The sequence below is a fragment of the Pteropus vampyrus genome, unplaced genomic scaffold (assembly GCF_000151845.1).
Source record: "Pteropus vampyrus isolate Shadow unplaced genomic scaffold, Pvam_2.0 Scaffold81, whole genome shotgun sequence".
Lineage (NCBI taxonomy): Eukaryota > Metazoa > Chordata > Mammalia > Chiroptera > Pteropodidae > Pteropus > Pteropus vampyrus.
In genome coordinates, this window is record NW_011888862.1 from 8,224,521 (window position 1) to 8,247,505 (window position 22,985).

At 33.3% G+C, this 22,985-nt stretch overlaps 1 protein-coding gene and 1 pseudogene across 6 annotated transcripts in view; one reads left to right on the top strand and one right to left on the bottom strand.

Annotated features, from left to right (window-relative positions):
- Window positions 1-22,985, bottom strand: part of RPS6KA3 (ribosomal protein S6 kinase A3) — a 98,696-nt gene that overhangs the window by 65,424 nt on the left and 10,287 nt on the right. For 2 of the 6 annotated variants that reach the window (XM_023532341.1, XM_011363032.2), the window contains exons 2-4: window positions 10,091-10,183; window positions 9,072-9,172; window positions 3,389-3,445 (exon numbers count right to left, since the gene is read on the bottom strand). In XM_023532341.1, coding sequence (XP_023388109.1) covers window positions 3,389-3,430 — 42 coding nt within the window. In that variant the 5' untranslated portion in view covers window positions 3,431-3,445; window positions 9,072-9,172; window positions 10,091-10,183. The remainder of the gene's footprint in view (window positions 1-3,388; window positions 3,446-9,071; window positions 9,173-10,090; window positions 10,184-22,985) is intronic. The other 4 variants (XM_023532342.1, XM_023532340.1, XM_011363033.2 and 1 more) reach the window with 3 other exon arrangements.
- On the top strand, window positions 15,910-16,028 carry LOC111741772 (annotated as a pseudogene).

Here is a 22,985-nt window from a genome sequence, read left to right on the forward strand (position 1 = left end):
AACTCCATGATTGCAGTCTGTGAGAGACCTTGATCCACAAAACCAGTTAAGCTGTGCACAGATTCCTGGCCCACAGAAACTGTGAGATAATAAGTGTACATTATTTTAAGCCACTAAATTTGGGGTAATTTGTTATGCATCAAACATAACTAATGCCATATCTTAACTTTCACTATTTAAAATAACTAATAAAATGAAAACTTTTACTGTACATTAAAGGCAAATACAATTTTAAAGTACAAGGCTAACATATTATTTTGACAATCTTTTGGATTTAATACCATTAAAGAAATAGTAAATATTAGATCTTTATTTTATATTTAAATCTAATTCCTATAATCTGGAATGATCTACTCAACAAGTTTACCTACATTGCTGGTAATATCTTTGTCCTGCACCTATTCAACCTATCTCTAGAATGCAGTTTTCTTTGAGATGTAAATGTTACTAATGTTGTGAGCGCTCTGAGGGAAAGTGTGAGCCATATAATATCACAATGGAAAATGCTTTGATTTTAGACTAGAGAGAATAAAAAATTTGAAGGTTTTCCTTCTAAAGGAATCACTACATAAAGAAAAAAGGTAGCTGGTAGCAGAAAAATCAATATTAACACTTGTTGATTGTTTTTATACTTGCTTAAATGCCAATAAAAACATACTATAGACTAATGAAGTAAAATGACTCAAGTGGTTTGGAATGTACAGAAATCTAGACCAAATCTGAAGGCAGCCTTGGGCACTAAGCCCCATGCTCAGGTCTCTGTGCTAGCCCAAACTTAATTTATGCATTCATTTAAGTAACGAGCACTTACTGGAGTGCTGGACATAAAACAAGGAATAAGTCAGACATGGTCGCTGCCTCATGCAGCTCACAGTTTAGTTGGGAATATAAACAAATAAATAAGCAATGGAATCTAGTACACTGTTGCCATTTAGAGTATGCACAGGCTGCTGTGGTAGCACAAAGGAAAAACATTTAATTCAAGGTGGAAATGGAAGTGATAGTTTTATCGGGACAACATCTCGGCTGAAGTGATATCAAAACTTGGACCTGAAGGATGATCAGGAATTAATTATTTGGGGGGTGGTAAGGGAAAAGAATTCTGGGAGAGGGAATATCACCTATGAAGGCCCAGGAGCAAAAGAGAACCTGATATATTTGAGTGATTGGATTTTTAGTAGAGGGTAGTAGGTGTTTGGCTGGAGAGGATATGGGGAAGTGTGCAAAGGTCTTACTATGCAGGGCCTGGTAGGTAACATTGCAGAGTTTGGATTTTATTTGAGGGAAAAATTTAAAAAGGGATGCACAAAACTATTGAAGAGTTTTAAGAAGAAGAGTGCAATAATCTCACTCTTCCATAACTAACATAATGTTCTTAACAACTTGTTTGGTTTCTAAAATATTAATTTTCCCAAGATGTTAAAAAGTATATAGAAACATACAATTTTTTTTATATACTAGCAATAACCATAGCAGAAAAAGAATCCCTCTCACAACATAAAACTACAAACTATCCATGAATTACCTTAATAAGAAATATACAAAACTATATAAGAAACCATAAAATTTTGATAAAGGATATAAAAGAATATCAGAAGAAATAATGTTCTTGGATGTGAAGACTCAATATTATTAAAATAATTTTTTTTTTCAAGTTAATCTCTAAATTTAATGCAATTCTAATAAAAATCCCAATTAATTTTTCAGGAGTATTTGATAAATTGGTTATACAGTTCATCTGGAAGATATATAATACTACAACTTTGAAAAGTAAAAAGGTAAAAGAGCTTGCCTTGCCACATATAAAAAACATAATTATTTATTTAAAAGTATATAATTGAAAATATATGTAAAGTCAAAACATTCAGGAGTTTTGTGGGTTGAATCGTGTCCTCCAAAAAGATATGTTCAATATTTCCTATGCTGTACTTTACATGTGTCAGATGGATACTAGACTTATTGGAGCGATCACTTTGTAAGGTATATAAATGTCTAATTACTATGTTGTACACCTGAAACTAATATAATATTGTATTCAATTATAATTGAAAAATAAATTTGAAAAAATGTTAAAAAAGTATGTTCAAGTTCTAATCCCTGATACCTATGAATGTGATCTTATTTGAAAATAGGGCCTTTGCAGATGTAATAATGTTAGGATGAGGTCCTACTGAAGTAAGGTAGGCCCTAATACAATGACTGGAGTCTTTAGAAGAGGAAAATATGGACACAGAGACACACAGGGAGAATGCCATGTGACAATAGAGGTAGAGATTGGAGTGATGTGTCTACAAGCCAAGGAATACCAAGGACTGCCCCACAAACAGCTGGAAAAAGCAAGGAAGGATCCTATCCCAGAGCCTTCAGGGAGAGCACGGCTGTCAACTCCTTAATTTCAAATTTCTAGTTTTCTGGACTGTGAGAGAATAAATTAGTTGTTTTAAGCCACCCAGTTGGTGGTACAGGTAGGGCAGCCCTAAGAAACTAATACAACGGGCATATGACAATTTTATATATGATAAAGGAAGGATCTCAAATGAGTGGGTTTTGTTTACTCAATAAGTAGAGATTAGGACAACAGGTTAGCTACTTGGAAAAAAAGATTTCTACTTCACAGAAGGTAACTAAAATTGTAAGTAGATCATAGATCCAAATGCAAAAACAATATCCTACCGAAACAGTTTACAAAAATAAATAGGGGGGAAAACTTAATTACATTAAGTATAGGACATACATAAAATAGAACACTAAGCAAACACTTAAAAGAGGTAGATCTACATTGTACTGTCATAAAAGATGTTCAAGACATTAAGTGAAAAGAACAAGTTATAGAATATATGTATTTTGTAACTATCAATATAATTGTGTTATGTACAGAACAAAAAGAAAATAATAACTGAGCTGCTAACAATGGTTACCTTGCAGGGGGAGACAATTTATTAATTCATTTATATAATATTTAATGAGTGTCTATTATGTACCAAACACTGGTCTAGGGGCTAGGGAAACAACAACAACAACAACAAAAGATGAGGAGGTGGTGAACACTCATTTTCTATATTAAATATTTCTTTAAAGTTTGACCTTTATATTTTTTGTCTCTAATAAATCTATGGTTAATTTGATTTTTTAAAAAAGCTTTAAGGTACTAATGAAAAACTTTCAACAATATAAAATCGATTCATTTTGTCATTCTCTTAAAATCAGTCTTATCAGTTTTTAAAAATGTCACTGGCATATTCAACAATGCATTTTTGTAAAACTGATGTGAAAGCATCAACAAGTTTCTAACATAAAATCATTACTTTGCTCAGTTTAAAAATAAGAATACTTAAATTTTATGGTATCTGATTTATCTCTATCCCTTATGATGTAATATTTTACTTACAGTTTGTGGATTAATCTCTTCCTCTCCCATAGGTTCATCCATAATTTGCTGTCCATTCTGTGAAAAGCACAGCAGGTAGAAAGTTACCAAAACAGATCTCACGTCAGTTAAAATTAAATGAAAGCAGACAAAACAAAATCATATAGGAATGTTTTCACCTCTAAAGGGTTCTAATGAAGTACAGAACCACCATATAAGTATGCAGTTGCCAATTTGCAACAGGTTATGCTTCAACAGTTAATATGTAAATTGATTATTTTAAACTATAAAAACACTTTTCCATGGAAATGATATAATAAATGATGATTACCTTTCCAGGTGAGTCCTTGAGTTTATTTTAATAGTTAAAAGCATTACAAATGGTCTTATTTAAACCTTACCAAACATCATTTATAATACTTTCTATGGGAAAACACATTCTAAATTCCGACTCCATTAATAATTAATCAGGGCAACTGCTTAATTATTTCAGGGGAAAATTAAGCTAGAGCTCTACATCTAAATAGAATCCAGATGGATTAAACATTTAAATGTCAAAAAAATAAAATTATGCAAGTATTAGAAGAAAATATAGGTGAATAATACTTATGGGGTAAGGAGAGTGGAAATCATAAAGAAAAAAATTTGACATTTGAATCCACAAAATTTTAAAACTTCTGCCAGACACAAGAAAGTTAAAAGACAAATTGATTGCAAAAAAATAAAAGCAACATATGACAAAGGGTTGGTACCCTCGATACATAAAGAGCTTTGTTTTACAAACCTGTAAGAAAAAACGATGAACCTCAACAGAAATGAGCAATAAGGGAAAAAAGAGTTCAGCCTTAGTACTAATCAAAGAAATGCATTTAACTGAAAGATACCTTTGCCTTTCAAATTGGTAATGATTTACAGAAAAAAAAAAAATAACACTCAGCGCTAACATGGGTATGGGAAAAAGAGCACTTAAGATATATACTGCTGGAGAAAGTGTAAATCAGCTCAACCTTTCAGGAAGGCAATCTAAGCCTGCATCAAAAAAAAAAAAAGAAACATAAAATTTTGAAACGTCCCATAATTTCACTTCTTCTTTTAAAAACAATGAACAAGTGTGCAAAGATGTACATACAAGGATGCTCGCCATAATTTTTTACAAAAAGAATTCCAAATCGGAAATCTAAATTCCTAACAATAGGAAACGAATTAAATATATTTGGTACATCCCTATTATGCAATATTATGCAGTCATTAAAAATGATGATAAAGATGTAAATTTATTGACATGGAAAGACAGTCACATGTAATAAGTGAAAAAGCAGTTTACAAAACAATATGGATTGTAATGATCCCATTTTAAATAAATATATACATGTTTCAATGTATATATTTCTATGGGAAAAACTCTGCAAGGATAAACACCAAAATGTTAACAGTAGTTATCACTGGGTGGTAGAATTTTAGACAACTTAAAATTTTGTTTTGATTTTGCTATTTGAATTTTCTAATGTGTCTACAATGTCTACAATGAATATGTATCATTTGTGTAATTTAAAACAAAACAAAACCAAACCAGAAGTCAGGAACACATAGTATCTTCTCTAGTTCCCTCACTGGAAAAGGGAGTTAAATGCCCCTGACCACTTGTTAATTCAACAAATATACAAGGATCTAATTAAGCTACCCATCTCTGGAGCATTATCAGCTGAAAAATAAAAGGTATTCCACCCATTACTCCATATCCCACATGAGGCAACTGCTCTGAATTTGAACTCCTCTCTCTACTCTCCCCATTCCTATTTATCCATCCATTTGTCCAGTTACTCCATTTCATTCATGCTATGTTCTAGGCACCAAGCTGGAGACGAAAGGTTAGTAAAACATGGCCCCTATCCTAGAGGATCTCACAGGTCTACTAACCCATAGAAAGGGCACCTTTCATTTTAACACTTCAGAGTATGTTCCTAGGTTAGTGAATGCCTATACAATATTAACAAAGCGCAGAAATAGTGCCGAAATGCAGAAAAGGGGGAAACAAGTATAAAATCTTTATTTTTCTAAGACACATTCAGAGGCTATAGTATCGTCCACTTCCATGACAAGGACTCAAATAACTCCAGGGTACATCTTTCTCCTAAAAGCCACACAACTATCTGTTCAACTGAATACTGATCATTTTTATTCCAATCTCCCAGACAAACTTTAAACTAGCTCTTAAGAACACTGCCTTTGGAGTCAGACACCTAGATCAAAGTTCTTTTCTTTCACTAATTATGAAGCCTTGGACAAGTTATTTAAACTATGTAAGCTTTAGTTTCTTCATATGGGGTGGAGATCAAAGTCTTATCTTCAGAGAGTTGTTAAGACTAAATGAGATAAATGATATAAAACCCTAAGCACAGTGCCTGGCTTAGTGAACAATCAATGTTAGCTATTTTAATTATGTCCAAAATTCAATTCGATCACTCCCTCTGTGGCTCACCAATCTGCTACTTCTCATGTATTTGCTATCTTAGTAAATGGTACCATCATTCATCTAGTAACCCAAACTAGATTTTCTCATTAAGTGTACACAGAGTTCTCTCTATAACACAGATCTGCTCAATGGCTTTTATAATTCATAGTCTAACCTCAGCTACACTTACATTTTCCGCGGGAATATAATTTGAGAACCATCTGCTCCTCGCAATTTTCAGTGTATGTAAAGCAAGAATCACAACTTATAATTTACTTTTAAGGCAAACTGGTATAGTAGAAACAGCACTAAACTTGGAATTGGTGGACTAGGGATAGAGTCCTAGGTCTGCCACTTATAAGCTTTATGTTTTTGGGCAATTCAGTTTCTCCTACTCTATTACTTTATCTATTCAAAATAAGGATACTTGCCTCTAAAAACGATAAAGAGCTGTACAAATGCAAACTACTATTATTAAGGTGAGATAGCTTTGTAAGAATAAAATAATACTCCATAAAGTCCTTTTGATCTTAGAATCGAAAAAAAGTTTAAGATTGGTAAGGGATCGTGAAAGTCTTCTGTTCTAAATATACATCATATGCTTCAGTTCTTTCTATTCCATTCTCATCTATATTTGAATACTATCAGGACAGGAATGTATTACTTCAGCAGGCAGCCTGCTATACCATCACAAGAAAAACAATGGCTGCTAGATAAAATTCTTTATTATAAAATAACTTTCTTCAGCCACAAATTCCCTTTAAGAGGATTCCTAATATGTGATGACTAACTTGCCTGTACTATATCTGCAGAATCACAGGAAGTAAATCTACAGCTATGACTATAAACCACCCAAATCTGTTCTTTTTCTAGATAGCTCCAGTTCCTTTGAACATTCCTTTCAGACAGATGAGACTATCTTCTTTTCTGAGCATGCACCCAATTCATCTTAAAGGGCAGTATACAGAATTGCATGCAATTAACACCCCAACCTTGATATGACCAAAGCAAAGGGTATGTCACCTCCTTTGTCCCGGATAACAACTTATCAATGCAGTTCACAGATACATTATTTTTGGAATGTCCACAGCACATAAGTGAATTAAACTAAGTTTCCTATTCATAGTCTCATGAATAAAGCCTTATTTTAAATTTTTGTTTCATCTTTTTCCAGTTCTGATCCTCTATAGATTGGATTGCAAATCTGCCAGTCAGCCTCTTCACTATTTTCAGCTTCATGTGATCCATAAAGTTTACAATATATTTGCTTTTCTGAACTTCTCACCCAACTAATGGTAATATACTAACAAAGCAATCTAAGAAAAAATTAAGTGAAACACGATCTAAAGGTATTTCATGCTGTTTTTGCAAAACTATTTACTTCCTTTGAGTTTAGCAAAAATTTAAAATTTTGAACAATTTAATTTTAAAGCAGGAAAATATGAAAGCCCATGTTATCCTACATACCAGTGGAGATTTACAAAAATCTACCCAAAAAGCACCTTTACTTCAACAACCTTTTCAACAAAACAAAGATTCAGATGTTATCTATTACAAGTGAGCACAAAATTATTCCTGCAGCTAAGAAGTTTCTCTTTCAAACCTCTGGCTTCACTAGAGACTAGGTTACGTGGAACCTCAGTCTGACTCAATATTTCAATGTCTATAGTTCCAAAAGTTCAAGGAATAGTAACTATTAAGCAAGAAAACTTATTTCTCTAATTTTAAGAAACAGAGAAAACATGTGGTCTGAATCTGGCTAGCACCAGGTTTAAAACCCAGGTCTGTCACTTATTGCTGTAGATACCTGACCTTAGGTAAGCTAGAGTTTGAGTCTCAGTTTCTTCATTTGTAATATGCATATAATATCTATCTCCCAGGGATGTTGTAATTAAAAGAATCCACCAAGGGCCAGTAGATGCTCAGTAAATGTTACTTACTCGTGCCCCCTTTTGCCTCAATTGACTTATAACATTTACATTTCTACAGTTAACCTCTAAATGTAATAAAGTACAGGAGAGTGTTGGGATAACCTGTTTCACCACTTACTACAGCCAATTTCCTGTCAAGCAGGGTAGAACAGATCATTCACATGTGTGGTATATTTTTATACAATGTGGCTAAAGAATGAGTACAGACAAAAAAAGAATAGTTTAAAAGAGAGGCAAATGTATTTATCCTCTCTCATCCCACCATAATGCCTTCTAGCCAAAAAACTGTAGAGCTTGGCAGGTTGTACATATGCAAATATTATGTGAAATACTGGAAAAGGTTAGAAAATGCTAATCATGCTTTACTCTGTTAGTCTGAAATGTGTAAAAGTCAAAAATTAGATAACGTACAACATGGGTCTCATCTGAACAAATCAGATAAAGGAGATTGTTAGCTTGAGTTTCAGCAGGAATTGCTTTCAAAATAACTTCTAATGTGGTATAAAACTATCACTTAACATCATCTTCCTGGTTTAAAGAGGATGAACGATTCAAATCAGTAATTCTGAACCAGGGCTTCAGGATTTCTAAAGTATCCCCAAGTATTATAAGGAAAAATTCTGAAACGTTAAAAATAAGAACATTTTCCTAATTTAAAAGTTTCACTTTAAGCAATCCCTCTAAACAGATTGTTTTGTTGTAATAGCATGTTACAACAATGCTCATTTACAGGCTGCTGTTTGATATCTTTGAATGAAATATAAATTTTAAAAAATGCTTTCAGTCCAGCAGAGATCATCATGTACAAGTGTACTAGGACTAAAAAAAAAAATGATCTGTGATTTTTCAAATGCTGCCGTTAACTTAGGACATACCATGTACTGACATCTTCCTACCTAGGAATGAAATGTACATATGGACATTGGGAGAAAAGAATTCCTCACAGAGAACAGCCCGAAATAAGAGGAAGTAAGTAGGAAAAGAAAGGGTCCAGACTCAAGTGTATTAATTTGGAGACCCGGGTTGTAGGAACAAGCAAGGACCACCTTTCTTTCTTTTTTTTTTTTTTTACCGCTCTCAAGTTTCCACCAGTATGTTTGCCTTCCAAACTCCCTGATATCAGCAGTGGTTTTCCTGCCCAAAGCATATGTGATAGGAGTTTCATGAAGGTACTGAGGATGAGGCATTAGAGACCTCTCTCAAACTTCGGTTAAGATATCATCAAATTGTTTGGAATCCAAAGAATCTTCTATGCAATCACATTGAAACAATAAGAAACAAGCATTTTATATTCTTAATAAGGAATGTATATAATCCTTACCAATGTGACAGGATTAAGAATCAGCTCCTCATTTATCCTAAGGAAATATCAGAGATGTGCATAAAGACTTATGTACAGTGATATTCATCATACTCATTATACTGAAAAATAGAAAACAATCTAAATGACCAACAGGAGACTGGTTAAATAAATCATAATACATCTATTCATATGTAGGAATACTATGCAATGGTTAAAATCAGGGCCTCAAAGAAAAATGATGCAAAAATATGCTTGCAATATATTAAATTAAAAAGGATACAACACTACACAGTATGACCCCAATTTTGTACCCCCTCCCAACATGTGTGCATGTAACTGGCAAAACATATAAAATCTTATTGGTAATTACCTGGGTCATAGGACTTTCTTCTTTGTACTGTATTTTCAAAAGTATAGGCATTTATTATATATCATTTTTATAAAGAGAAAAAACAATGTATTAAAAAAATCCATTTTTCTAGTTAAGGTGCCCTTCTGCCTGCTTTGCTATTCCACTAGCAACTAAAGGCCTGCTAGTACTCAAGTCTGTTCTATTTTCTAGACTAGGGTAGGAATGACCTCTGGTTATACCTTCATTTTGAAGTTTTAGAGGGCCCTTTCAGAAGCTTTTATTCTTTTTTTTTCCCCTTCTGGTCCAATGGTTGTGGCCTTAGAAAATAGATACGTTTTAGGCCTGAATCCACCTCATGTTTTTTGGAGTGTACCCTTAAGGGGAATTCTGCTTATGAAACAAGAGTATGTTGAGATAAGAATAAAGAAAAGAAAACACGGTAGTCAAAATTAAATCTGCATTGTGAATAGCAAGTATTAGCATTGACACCGCAGAAAACGGAATCCAAGCCACAGAGGACAAACTTGAGTAAATGAAAAAAAAAAAGATGAAAGAAAAGATTTAAAAACTATGGAGGACAGACATAGAAATAATCTATGAATAACAGATGTTCCTAAAGAAAAAAAACAGAGCAGTTTAATTAATCAAAAGTATAAGAAAACTTTCCAGTTCTGAAAAAAAATACCTGAGACTGGAGACTGAGAGGTTCAACAGAGATCATCAACACCAAGACATGTCCTGGCAAATGTTTTTAAATTTCAAGGATAAAGATATAATCCTACAAGCATACAAGCAGAAAAAAATAGGTTATTTTCAAAGGAACTAAAATCAGATTGACCTCAGATTTTTCCTCTGTAACAATAAAATGCCAGAAGATAATGAAATAATGATTTACAGAGAGTTGAAAGGGAAAAGTTATGATCTAAGGATTTTATACCTTGTCCTAGTTTTTTATGTACAAAGGTCACAGGAAATTATTCTTAGATCTGTAAAGTCTTAAAAAATTTCATCATCCTGGTAGTATCTTTTTTCATAAATTGTTCAAAGGTGTGTCCTAGACCATTAAAAGAGAATCAAAATAAGAACTCAAGAATATTAAGGAAGGCAAGAACTGGTGAAGTATATTGACACCAACTTAATATCTTGAAATAACTGAACAGATAACCCCACTAAAAAAGAAAGGGTCAATAATGAAGAATAAATGTTGATATAAGTATATAAATAATATAAAACTTTAGAAAGTTAAAGGTAAGGTTTGTAACCTCAGGCTAAATTAATGTGGACTCAAAATAAAAGAAGTAGTAGAAGAAGGGAGAAACAAAGTTCTGAATTCTCTGTCTTTCCTAAAAGGATATTTGAAAACTACTATTTTAGTAATTAGCTAATAAACATAAATTTTGCAATGTTTTGAAAAAATCATACAATAACTGAAAATTTTATTTATTGCAGTCCAAATCACTAGAAGATAATAATTGGCAAAGACTGTGAATACTACTTTACACAAGCATCACATTCAATCCTAAGAACATGAAGTAGATATAATTATCCCTATTTTACAGATGAGGAAATAAAAGCTCAGTAAAGTTAATTAGTGAATGGCAGAAGCAAGATTCAAACCCAGGTCTTTCCAGCTCCATAATTCTTTCTTCGATATTTTCGAACTTCCTCAAACAAAGCAATCCATATGGCAGAATAAAAATAATAATAATAATAATAATAAAGAACTTAAAGAGAAATCATTCCAAAAGTAATAATGTAAGAAATGTAAAGTTTAAAGTACTTAATTAAAATCAAGGGTCATATTGGATATTTGATGCTATTACATAATTATTGAATGTCTTTATGAGTGATGATGGTGTGGTAATTGTTTTAAAAAATCTTTGTTTTAAGAAATATAAATGTAAATATTTCCTTCTCAACTGATGCATCTAGAATTAGCTTCAAAATAATCCAGTGGAGCCAGAGAGGGTAAGAAAGGGAGTATGTGTGCATGGACGGTGGGGGTGTACAGATGAAACAAGATTGGCCATAAACTGATAATCTTTGAGGCTGGGTTATGGGAATATTGTGGTTCATTATACTATTCTCTACTCTGGTATGTGTTTGAAATGTTTGATAATACAAATTTTAAGAGTCGTAGGTTATATTTTTTAAAAGGTTAAAAAACCCACACAATCACTGCTGCTTTACAGAGAACCCCAAACCAAACACATAAGTATAGAAAAGCACAAAGAAAAAGAAAGTTTTTGTAATATTAAGGCCAAAACTAAACTGTGAGGCAAAAACCTTAAGCCGATTAAAAGGTCATTTGATTTGGACTAAAAACATAATTAGTACTTAGCATATATAATATATATGTAGTGGCAATAATTGCTATCATTTACTGAGCAATTACCATGCACCAGGCAAGTGCTAAATATTATACATCATCTCTGATGCTTCTAACAGCTCTACAAGATATTATCACTAATTTACAAATGAAAAAATTAAGCCAAGATCAGTATGTTAATCTTTTTAAGCAGTGTCCTCAGCCCCTAGAAAAATGCCTGGCACATAGTAGATGCTTAATAAATATTTGTTGAATAAATGAAAAAGTCTAATATCCTGTCTAAGGTAATAAGCAGAACCTAAATTCAAACCCGAATCTGATTCTAAAGCCCTTACTCGTAGTCACATTTAAACCTTTTAACGATATTTCATAGTAACAGTAAAGATGTTTATTTCCTTCTGTGTATGTTTCTCTATTTTTCGGATTTTCTACCATTAGCATGTGTTTTCTCAAATAAGTCATTAAAAAAAAACAACGCAAAATAGTGTTGAACATTTAATCACAGACTAACCTAGCCACGAAACATAAAATATTTTGGGGACTATAATACGAAATAAATGGAAACCAAATGGAAGGAAAAATTTTAGCACACTAATATCAACTAGCATAATGAACAAAATAAGGACAAAGCATATGAAATAATTTATATTAGAATAGGTAGCTACTAAATTTTATAATGTAAAAAAATATGGGCTCTTTTCAAGTATAACTGTGAAAAGTTATAAAGACTGACTGTATTCTAGGCTACAAAGTAAATCCAAAATTCTTAAAAGCAAGAATTGCAGATATTTTCTGATTACGATAAAAAATTGAATACGGAAATAAAACACTCATTCAGAAATTAATATTCTTCTAAATAACTACTAGCCCAAGGAATAAGTAATAACAGCTAGCATTTATGCAATGCTTATTATTTTTTTGTGAAGGTATAGTGTTAGCCATGTTACACATATTCCCTTGTTTAATCCCAATTAATCATTAATAAACCATGAGGTATGTTATTATGTATAGTAGAGAAGAAAAAATATTAGGTTGAGGTTTAATAACTTGTCCAAGATCACAGAGCTAGTAAATTTGCAGATAATTTAACCCAAGTCTGTATCCAAAGCTCATACTACTATGCTGAAATGCTGTCATAATTACTGTTAGAATTCATGCATAGGCATTTAGCTATGCTGGAGAAACTAGAGTTCTTCCTTAACACATGTTCTGAAAGTGTCCATTTGTTAAATACACTATTCAAAGAAGGTAATAGTTAATTTTTCTAACATATCATTAATCAGTTATAATATTTCAGACTGCATGATCTTCTAAAAGAGACTCCTTTAAATGTATTTATATTCTCGAGACAATTTTAAAAAAACCATAAAATTAGATAAACAAAGTAGGAAATGTAAGGTAAACATGATTTACTACAAATTTCTAAAAGCACTGTGGCCTTGGAAAAGTCACTATTGTCTGGTACTTATATGCAATCCATGAGTTCAATGAAACTTTAGCTAGGATGGATGTGAAAATCTGCCACTAACTATGGGCAAGCCCTTAAGCCTCTCTGAGTTGTGGTTTTCTTCATGCATAAAACATGTGGATATCTAAGAGCTCTTCCAGCTTGGAAATGTTATAATCCTGTGACTTTAAGGATTAAAGTTAAGATTTTGTGGGGTTTTTACACCCATGGAAATTACTGATTCTGTATTTATTTAAAGCTGTTTTTATGTTATTTCTAAGTCCCTCTTTCTCTTCTGCATCAAAAACACAGTTTTATCTTCATCCTTCAGTGATGCCTTTGTACCCAAGCGTAAGCAAAGATAATGCCAGGGAACAGATTGTACAAATGTTGTCACCTGAAAAAGAAGTACTAATAAAAATAAAACAAAACATTGTGGGTTTTTTTGGTGCAGATTAAGAAACCTAAAGCAATTTTATAATTTCCACAATCCAATCTTACTATTCTCATTTTGCTAGTATTAATAACTAATAAAGTGTCAGCTTTTTTTTTAAGCTCCTCTTTCTACTCCCAGCCCTATTCCTGCTCTCCTAATACCTTCAAATCCCACCTCTCAGTACTCATGGAGTTGGTAGTATTTCCCAAAACTGCCTGATGATCAGAATAACCTGAGGTTCCTGTTAATGATACATTACCTGGCCTTACCCCAAACTGAAAATGAATCAGAAGTTCCAGAAGCCCCATGGCTCAGTATTTCATTTTTTAAACAGTCACCTTAGATGATTTCTGTGATTAGACAGTCTGGGAAATCACAGTGTAAAGATCATGGGCTTTGGAGCCTGACATATCAAGTTTCAAAACCTGGTTTTGTCCTTTACTATAGATGTATTATTTAACTTGAGTCTCAGTTTACTAATCCACAAGATTTGGATACTAGTTATACCGAAGGTTGTGGTAAAGTTCAGTATGCTAACCATGTTGAGTGTTCAGTAAGTGTTAACTTCTCTTTCCTCCTGCTCAACTTGCCACAAGAAATGATAAATACAAATATTTGAGGGGATTCTGATGAGTTCCTTACCCTAATGGGTCCGCTTCCATTCCTATGGCTAAAACTCTGGGCACTAGATAACTGTTTACTGCATTACTTGGGCTGGCTAATTTAAGAGTCTCAGGAACAAGTCCAATGATTTCTTCCAGTTTCCAGAGGCTTAATAAAGCCCTTCTATCTAAAACAGATACATCATCATGCTGGGCTTCAAAGCCCAAGCTATGTGACTGTGGCAAAATTACCAAAACCTCTGTTTCCTCACTGGTAAAACAAGTGTTATTGAAATGTTTGCAGAACTGAACCCAATATACATTATTAATAACATAATTGTTAACTAATAACCACTTAAAATAATTAAACTCATACAGTCTTACAAATATCCTTATGAACAAAAAGAAGACAGAAACAATAGTTTGGACGTGAAATGAGACAGAATGAGACTTGATCAAATACACAATAAATCAGAGCTTAATATCCAAACAAAATTCCTGTGTCGTATCAACTGTACCTTTTTTGAAAATTAAATTTATTGAGGGTAACATTGGCAATAACATAAGTTTCAGGTATACAATTCTAAAATACATCATCTGTATATTGCACTGTGTGCTCACCACCCAAAGTCTAGTCTTCTTCCATCACCATATGTGACCCCCTTTAACATCTTCATCCTACCCCCACCCCCTTCTCCTCTGGTAACCACCATACTTCAACTGCATCTTAACCCAAAGTGTTTGGACAAGTTTGGAGTTGAATTTACTTAGGAAAATACATCTAAACTAGTCATTCATTAAAAAAAATATGTATATATTTAAAAATTATCATAGGTATAAACAAAATCTGGCAGCAAGACATTTCTGCAAAAGTAATCAGAAATATAGTTTCTAATTACAGCTCCATGATTAATTCTAGCTGCATATGTATTAAACATATATACTATTAAAAAGATCACTTTACTAAAAATTATTAGTATTAATTGTTCAGATAAGCTATAAAATGAAACCTAAAGAAATAAAAACCTAAAAATCTGGGAACATTCATTCAAGACAGAAGGAAAAGTTACTCTCAATTCTTAAAAATAAAAAGGAAAAAAACCTCTCAAATCCTATGAAAGTAATTTAAAGAACCATAGCTTTTCTCTTGATTTATTCAAATTATTTAATATAACCGAGTTTCATTTAGTTCCTGCCCTTTGCTTATTATGTTTATTTCCAGACATTCCATACTTTTACTGCTATTTTGAATGAAATTTTTCCATTATCATTTCTAACTAGGAAAGCTATTTATTGATTTCCTAATAGATTTTGTTTACTACCTTATTATACTATTAGTTTTAGCAAACATTTTTAGTGGTTTCCTTAGATTATCTAAGCAGAGGATTATATATATCACCTATGAATAGTAATCTTTTATCCTTCTTTTAAATACTCTTTGATTTTGTCTAGTTGCATTAGCAAACTCTTCCAGAATGTAAAATAGAGGTGAAAACGGCAGGCACAGTTTTAATGAGATTACCTATAATATGTCCCCTTCAAGCTTGATGCTTGCTGTTGGTCTGAAATATTTTTTAATATTAGGGACACACTCTTTTATTTCCATTTCACTGTTTTTAATTGAAAATAGATATTGAATTTTATCTAATGCTTTCTGACTTTTTTCTTAATTTTTTAAATTAGAAATGATGACTACAGCCATGCCACCCTGAACACGCCTGATCTCGTCTAATCTTGGAAGCTAAGCAGGGTTGGGCCTGGTTAGTACTTGGATGGGAGACCACCTAGGAATATCAGGTGCTGTAGGCTTAAAAAAAAAATTAGAAATGTTTATAGGTTCACAGAAAGTTACAAAAATGGTACAGAGAGGTCCCATGTATTCTTATCCCAGGGGTTACAGCTAACATAAGTTCGTCCAAACCAGCAAATGTATACTGGTACAATGCCCAAACCTTATTCAGATCTCACTGGTTTTACACATTCTCATGTGTGTGTGTGTGTGCGCGTAACATATTTTATCACATGTATATGTTCCTGTATCTACCACCACAGTAAAGACAATGAATATTTCTTCACTACCAGGATCCTGTATGTTGCTCCACTTATAACCACACCCACCTCCCCCCTCCACTCTTTCTAACCTTAGCAACCTCTAATGTAGTCTCCATTTTTACAATTTTGTCATTTCAAGAATGTTATATAAATGCAGTCACATAATATATAACCTTTTTTCACTCACTATATTCCTTTGAGATTCATCCAAGTTGCTGCGTGTATGAATAATTCATTCCTTTCAGTTGCTGGGTGTATCAATGATATAGATGCACCACAGCTTGTTTAACCATTCATCCATTGAAGGATATTTTGTTTCTAACTTTTGGATATTACAAATAAAGACGCTATGAACATTGGTGACAGACTCTGTGTGGACATACATTTTCATTTCTCTGAGAAAAATGTCCAAGAATACGACTGCTGGGTCGTATAATAAGTGTATATTTAGTTTAAGAAATGGCCAAAGTCAAATATCCTTCCATCACCACATAGAGTGGTGAACACAAAATGCAATATACAGATAATGTATTATTGAACTCTACACTTGAAAACTATATAACTAACCAATGATGCTCCAACAAATTTAATAAAAAAATATATGACCAAACTACTTTTCAGAAGGGCTATATCATTTCACGTTCCCACCAGCAATGTATGGAGATCCAGTATTCTCACATCCTCACCAACATTTGGTATTTCCATTATTTTTTATTCCGACTGTTCTAATAGTCATGTAGTGATATCTCATTGTTTTTTCATTCTCCTGACAATTAAGCATGTTGACATCTTTTCATATGCTTATTTGCTATCCATAACTCCTCTTTGGTGAAACGTTTGTTCATCTCTTTTTTCCAATTTCTAATTGGATTGTCTTTGCTACTGTTAAGTTTTGTGAGTTTATAATATATTCCAGATACAAGTCTTGCATCAAATACAGGTTTGGAAATGTTTTCACTCAATCTGCAGCTTGTCTTTTCATCCCTCTAACAGGATCTTTTTCATAGAGTAAAAGTTTGGAATTTTGATGAAGTCCAATTTATTTTTTTTCCTTTTATGGATTGTGCTTTGGTGTCTGATCTAAGAACTCATCACTTAACCCACTGTCCTGAAAAATTTCTCCTATTTCTAAAATCTAAAACTCTTATAGTTTTACATTTTATATTTAAATCCACAATCCATTTTTTCCTCAAAGTTATAAAATCTATTGTGAGAGAATCTGGTTACTTAGAAATGTCTGCCTGCCTCTTAGAAAAAAAATTTTTTTTCCGGCTTTATTGAAATAGACAATTAGTTGCTCATATTTGCATTACAATTCAATGAGTATTTTTTTTCAATTATAGTTGGCATACAATAACATACCAGTTTCAGTTGTATAACAGTGATCAGAGATCCACATAACTTGCAGTGATCACCCAACTAAATGTAGTATTCCTCTTCTCCCTTACCTATTACATTAACCATCTTCACTCTACATCTACATGCTACTCTACATCTCCATGTCTATTCTGCAACTATCCATTTGTACCTCTTAATTCCTCTTTTTTTCCCCACCGTCCCCTCAACTCCCCTTCCATCTAGTAGCCCTCAAAATATTCTCTGTACCTATGAGTTTAGTTCAATTTTTTGTTGTTTACTTTGTTCTTTAGATTCCACATGCACATGTAATCATATTTGCCTTTCTCTATCTGACCCATTTCATTCAGCGCAATACCCTGTAGGTCCATCAAGGCAATATCTTTTTCCATCCCCTTCCTTTTAGTCTGTGTGTGTCTTTTAGTCTGAAGTGGACTCTCTTGTAGGCAGCATATGTAGGGGTTTTGTTTTCTTATCCATTCCGCTTCCCTATCTTTTGTTGGAGCACTTCTTTTCCATTTGAGGTACTTGTTAATAGGAATGTAGTTATTACCATTCTTTATGTTTCTGATACATGTTTTTTCTCCTTAAAGAAGTCCCTTCAACATTTCCTGTAATATTGGCTTGGTGATGATAAATTCCTTTAGCTTATTTTTTTCTGGGAAGCTCTTTATCTGTCCTTCAACTCTAAATGACAGCTTTGCTGGATAAAGTATTCTTGGTTGTAGATCCTGGGTTTCCATCACGTTGAATATTTTGTGCCAAGCCCTTCTGCACTGCATAGTTTCTTTTGAGAAATCAGCTGCCAGTCTTATGGGTGCTCCCTTGGAGGTTAACTAACTGCTTTTCTCTTGCCGCTTTTAAGATTCTATGTTTTTAACCTTTGGCATTTTAATTATGATGTGTCTTACTGTGGGCCTTTTTGGGTTCCTGGTTTTGGGGACTCTCTGAGCTTCCTGGGGTTGTATATCTATTTCCTTCCCAGGTTAGGGAAGTTTTCCATCATTATTTCTTCAAGTAGCTCTTCGACATCTTGTTTTCCTTCAGGTACCCCTGACACGGATATTTTTACATTTAATTGTGTCCCATAGGCTCCTTAAATTATTAAAGTCTTGGCTTCTCTTTTCATACCATTCTGATTAAGTGTCCTTGGCTTCCCCATCCTCTATATTGGTCATTTGATCCTCTTCTTCATCAACTCTGTTTATTCCATTTAATATACTCTGCATCTCAGATAATGTGTTCTCCATTTCTGACTGGTTCCCTTTTATAATTTCCATTTTTTATCTCTTTGTTAAAGTTCTCACTGAGTTCATCTACACTTCCCCTAAGTTCACCGAACATCTTTATAACCAGTGTTTTGAACTCTGCATCTGTTAGATTGCTTGACTCCATTATTCCTGGATCTCTGTTCCATTCTCGCATATGGTTTCTGCTTCTTTATCTTCCCATTTTGGCTGCCTTTCTCTGTTTGTTTCTATGTACTAAGCAAAGCTCCTAAGTTTCCTGATCTTACTAGCATAGCTTTGTGTAGTAGGTGTCCAGTGGCACAGTCCTGAGAGGGGCTCAGCTGCAGGCCAAGTTTAACTCCAGCTCGTGCCCCTCTGGGGCCACCTGTTAAGATTCAGCCAGCATTCCACAGATGCTGTGCTTATAGTTGCCTCTAGAAACCACACTAGAAACCAAGGCCAGCTGCCACCAGTGTGAGTCTTGGTGCTGCTCAGCAAGGAGCACCTGACTCCCACAATCCATTTTAAATTCATTTTTGTATAAGGCAAAAGGTTTAGGTTGAGATTCATTGTCTTATCTACGGATGTGTAATTGCTCCAAGCACTATTGTTAAAAAGACTATCCCTCTTCCACTGAATTGCTCTTGCGCCTTTGATAAAATCAGTTGGCCATACTAATATGGGACTATTTCTGGGTTCTCTATTCTGTTGCATTGATCTATGTGTTTATTCCTTCACCAACACCAGAGAATTTTGATTACTGAAGCTATAAAGTATGTCTTAAAATCGGTGGATTCCTCCCACATTATTTTTATCTTGTTTTAGATATTTTAGTTCCTTTACCTTTCCATATAACTTTTAAACTAAACTTGTGTTAAATCTATAAAAGAATTTGGGGAGAACTGACAACATCTTTACTATGTTGAGTCTTCCAACCTATGAATGTAGTATACCTCTCCATTTACTTAGGCTTTGATTTTTTTCATCAACATCTTTTAGTTGTCAGCATACAAATTCTATACGTTTGATTAGATTTATACTTAAATATTTTTTGAGCAATTAACAAATGGTACTGTTTTTCATTTGTTTCCACACATTCATTGCTAGTATACAGAAATTCAATTTATTCTTATATGCTGATTTTGTATCTTACAACTTTGCTGAACTTACTTATTAGTTCAAGTTTTATGCAGATTCCTTGGGATTTTCCTTGGAGACTATCATGTCACTTGCAAATAGAAAGTTTTATTTTTCTCTCACATCTGTATGTCTTCCTTTTTTGTGTGTGTGTGTGTGTGTGTGTGCCTATTCTGCTGGTAAGAACTTCCAGGACTATGACAAATAGCAGTGGTGAGAGAGGACATTCTTGCCTTGCTCCTGATACGAAGGAGAAAGCACTCTTTTCCCATTAAGTATGATGTTATGGGTTTTTTGTAAATGTCCTTTATCAAGCCGAGAAAGTCCCCCTTTATTCTTAGGTTTCTGAGTTTTTATTACGAATGTTTAACTTAGTTTAATGCATTTTCTACATTAATATTTGACTTTTCTTCAACTTTTAACATGGTGGACTATATTGGGTAAGTTTTGAATATCGACCCAGTCTTATATCCTTGGAATAAAACCCACTTGGTTATAGTTCTTTTATATGTTGCTGGATTTATCTTAAAATTCTGTTGAAGATTCTTTGTCTATATTCTTGAGGTATACTGGTCTGTAGTCTTCTTTTCTATACTGACTTTAGATTTTGAGATCAGGGTAATACTGGCTTCATAAAGTGAGTTGTGAAGTCTTTCCTCTTCTATTTTCTGGAAGAGACTGTGTAGAATCCATGTTGTTATTCTCTCTTTATTCTTGTATTTCAGATCCTTCTTTTACTATTTTCTTTCTGCTTGAAGAACTACCTGTAGTCATTTCAGGGTCTGCTATAGACAAATTATTAGCTTTCCTTCATCTGAGACTGTTTTGACTGCACCTTCATTCCCAAAGGATATTTTCACGGGGTATTGAATTCTGGGTTGACAGTTCTTTTCTTTCAGCATTCGAAAAACAGTGTGCCATTTCTTTCTGGCTTCCATGGTTTCTAATGTGGGATCTGCTGTCATTTGAATCATTGTTCCCCTATAGGTAATAGTCCATTTCTCTCTAGCTGCTTTCAAGATTGTCATTACTTTTAGTTTGATTTTAAAATTATTTTATTTGTGGTAAAATACATATAACATAAAATTTACCATCTTGACATTTTAATGTATAGTTCAATGTATTAAGTATATTCACATTGTTGTGCAACCAATCTCCAGAATCTTTTCATCTTGCAAAACTGAAACTCTATACCTATTGAATAACTTCCCATTTCCAAAGGTTTGATTTTGATGTGTTTGGGTATGAATTACTTTGGGTTTATCTTGTTTGGGGTTCAGTCAGCTTCTTGAACATTTAGGCTTGTGTCTTTTGCCCAATTGGGAACATTTCAGGCTTTATTTGTTCAGGTCCACATTTTTTCTCTGCTTTCTGAGACTCTGATGACATTAACTTTAAATCTTTTGCTAATGTCTCCAAGGCCACCAAGACTCTCATTTTTTTCAGTTTATTTTTTTTTCTCTGTTGTTCAGAGTGGGTGATTTCTGTTGCTCTATCTTCATTTTGACTGATTCTTTCCTGTCATCTCCATTCTTCCATGTAGAAAGTTTATTTCAGTTATTCTTCAGTTCTAAAATTTCCATTTTCTGCTTTATACCTTTTATTCTTTTCTGAGACTAATACTTCATTTATTTCAAATGTGTTTGCGATTGCTCACTGAAGCATTTTTATGATAGCTGCTTTAGAATCCATATCTGATAATTTCAACAGCTGAAGTATCTTGGTGTTGGTATCTATTGACCATTTTCTCATTCATGTGATTTTCCTGGTTCTTAGTATAAGTTATCTTTAATTGTATAATGGACATTTTAGAGATTAAAATACTCTGGATCCTATTTAATCTTTTTTAGTAGGCTGTCCACCAGCTGAGGTATAGTGTGAGGGTGGATGAGTGTGTATGTTCCCACATCATGGTTAAAAATGCACTATGGAAAGAAAACTGTTATATTATAAATCACAATTTTCCTCTAAAGATCAAATTACATCTGTTTATATCGCTCCTAGCTAATCTAGTTGCTTCATGGTTTTTCAACTGTCAACGCCTCAGTACTTTTAGACTACAATATTCCACAGGAAACAATTCTATTTCATTATCACCTAGTACTACATTATATACACTGAGAAGAGCGAGAGGTTAGGGAGGGAGATGCCTTTAAAACTCATTAATGAGCTCTTCCTTTTAATAATCCAAGGCAAATCCAAGTTAAACTTGCCTGTGAGATTTCTCTCAAGTAACCTCCCTTACTGCTATCAACAACCATTCTGATAGTTATTCTTCTTGAATTATAACAATAGCCAGCAGGAACTTGAAGAAGAGGTGGCAAATAGGGGTTTTTGTTGTGAATTTTTTGTTTCTTTAAATAAAACACCTATATATCTCACCTTATTTGAGATGAATTCTTGAAAAAAATTCATTTATCTGTTGACATATTTAATTTCAGGTATTTTAGGCCTTTTATCTTGATTGATCTTCAGTTAATGCCTATGACTGAAAAAGGAACTATAAAATAGTGTAACAAGATCAAGGAGACTATAAGGAAAAGTATAACTGCCTCAATCTTTGCTTTCTTTCTATAACTTTCTACAATTAACCTTTAATTGCCTGTTATGTTCCTTTAGGAACTCTGCCCTAGCTGGGAAAAAGGGGGGCCCGGGGGGCCCGGGTGATAAAGTATGGTACTTCCATAGGACACGGGGCTTTATTAATCCAGTTAGAAAACCACTGTTCTGGGATAAGCTTTGTATTTATCACATCTAAAAATGAAGAAAATCTTTTAAAAGTACAAATTGAAACTAAGTTTTCTGAGAACTATGTACATAGCATTAACACAGATAAGGATCTTCTTTATATCTGTATTAGAGCAAAACTCCATTTAGTCCCCAAATCAGTAACAAAATAAGCACAAGAATTAATTATGTACACAAGTAGACAATAAGAACATGCAAATATCATTAACATCCTTAGCCACTAGGGAAATGCAAATCAAAACCA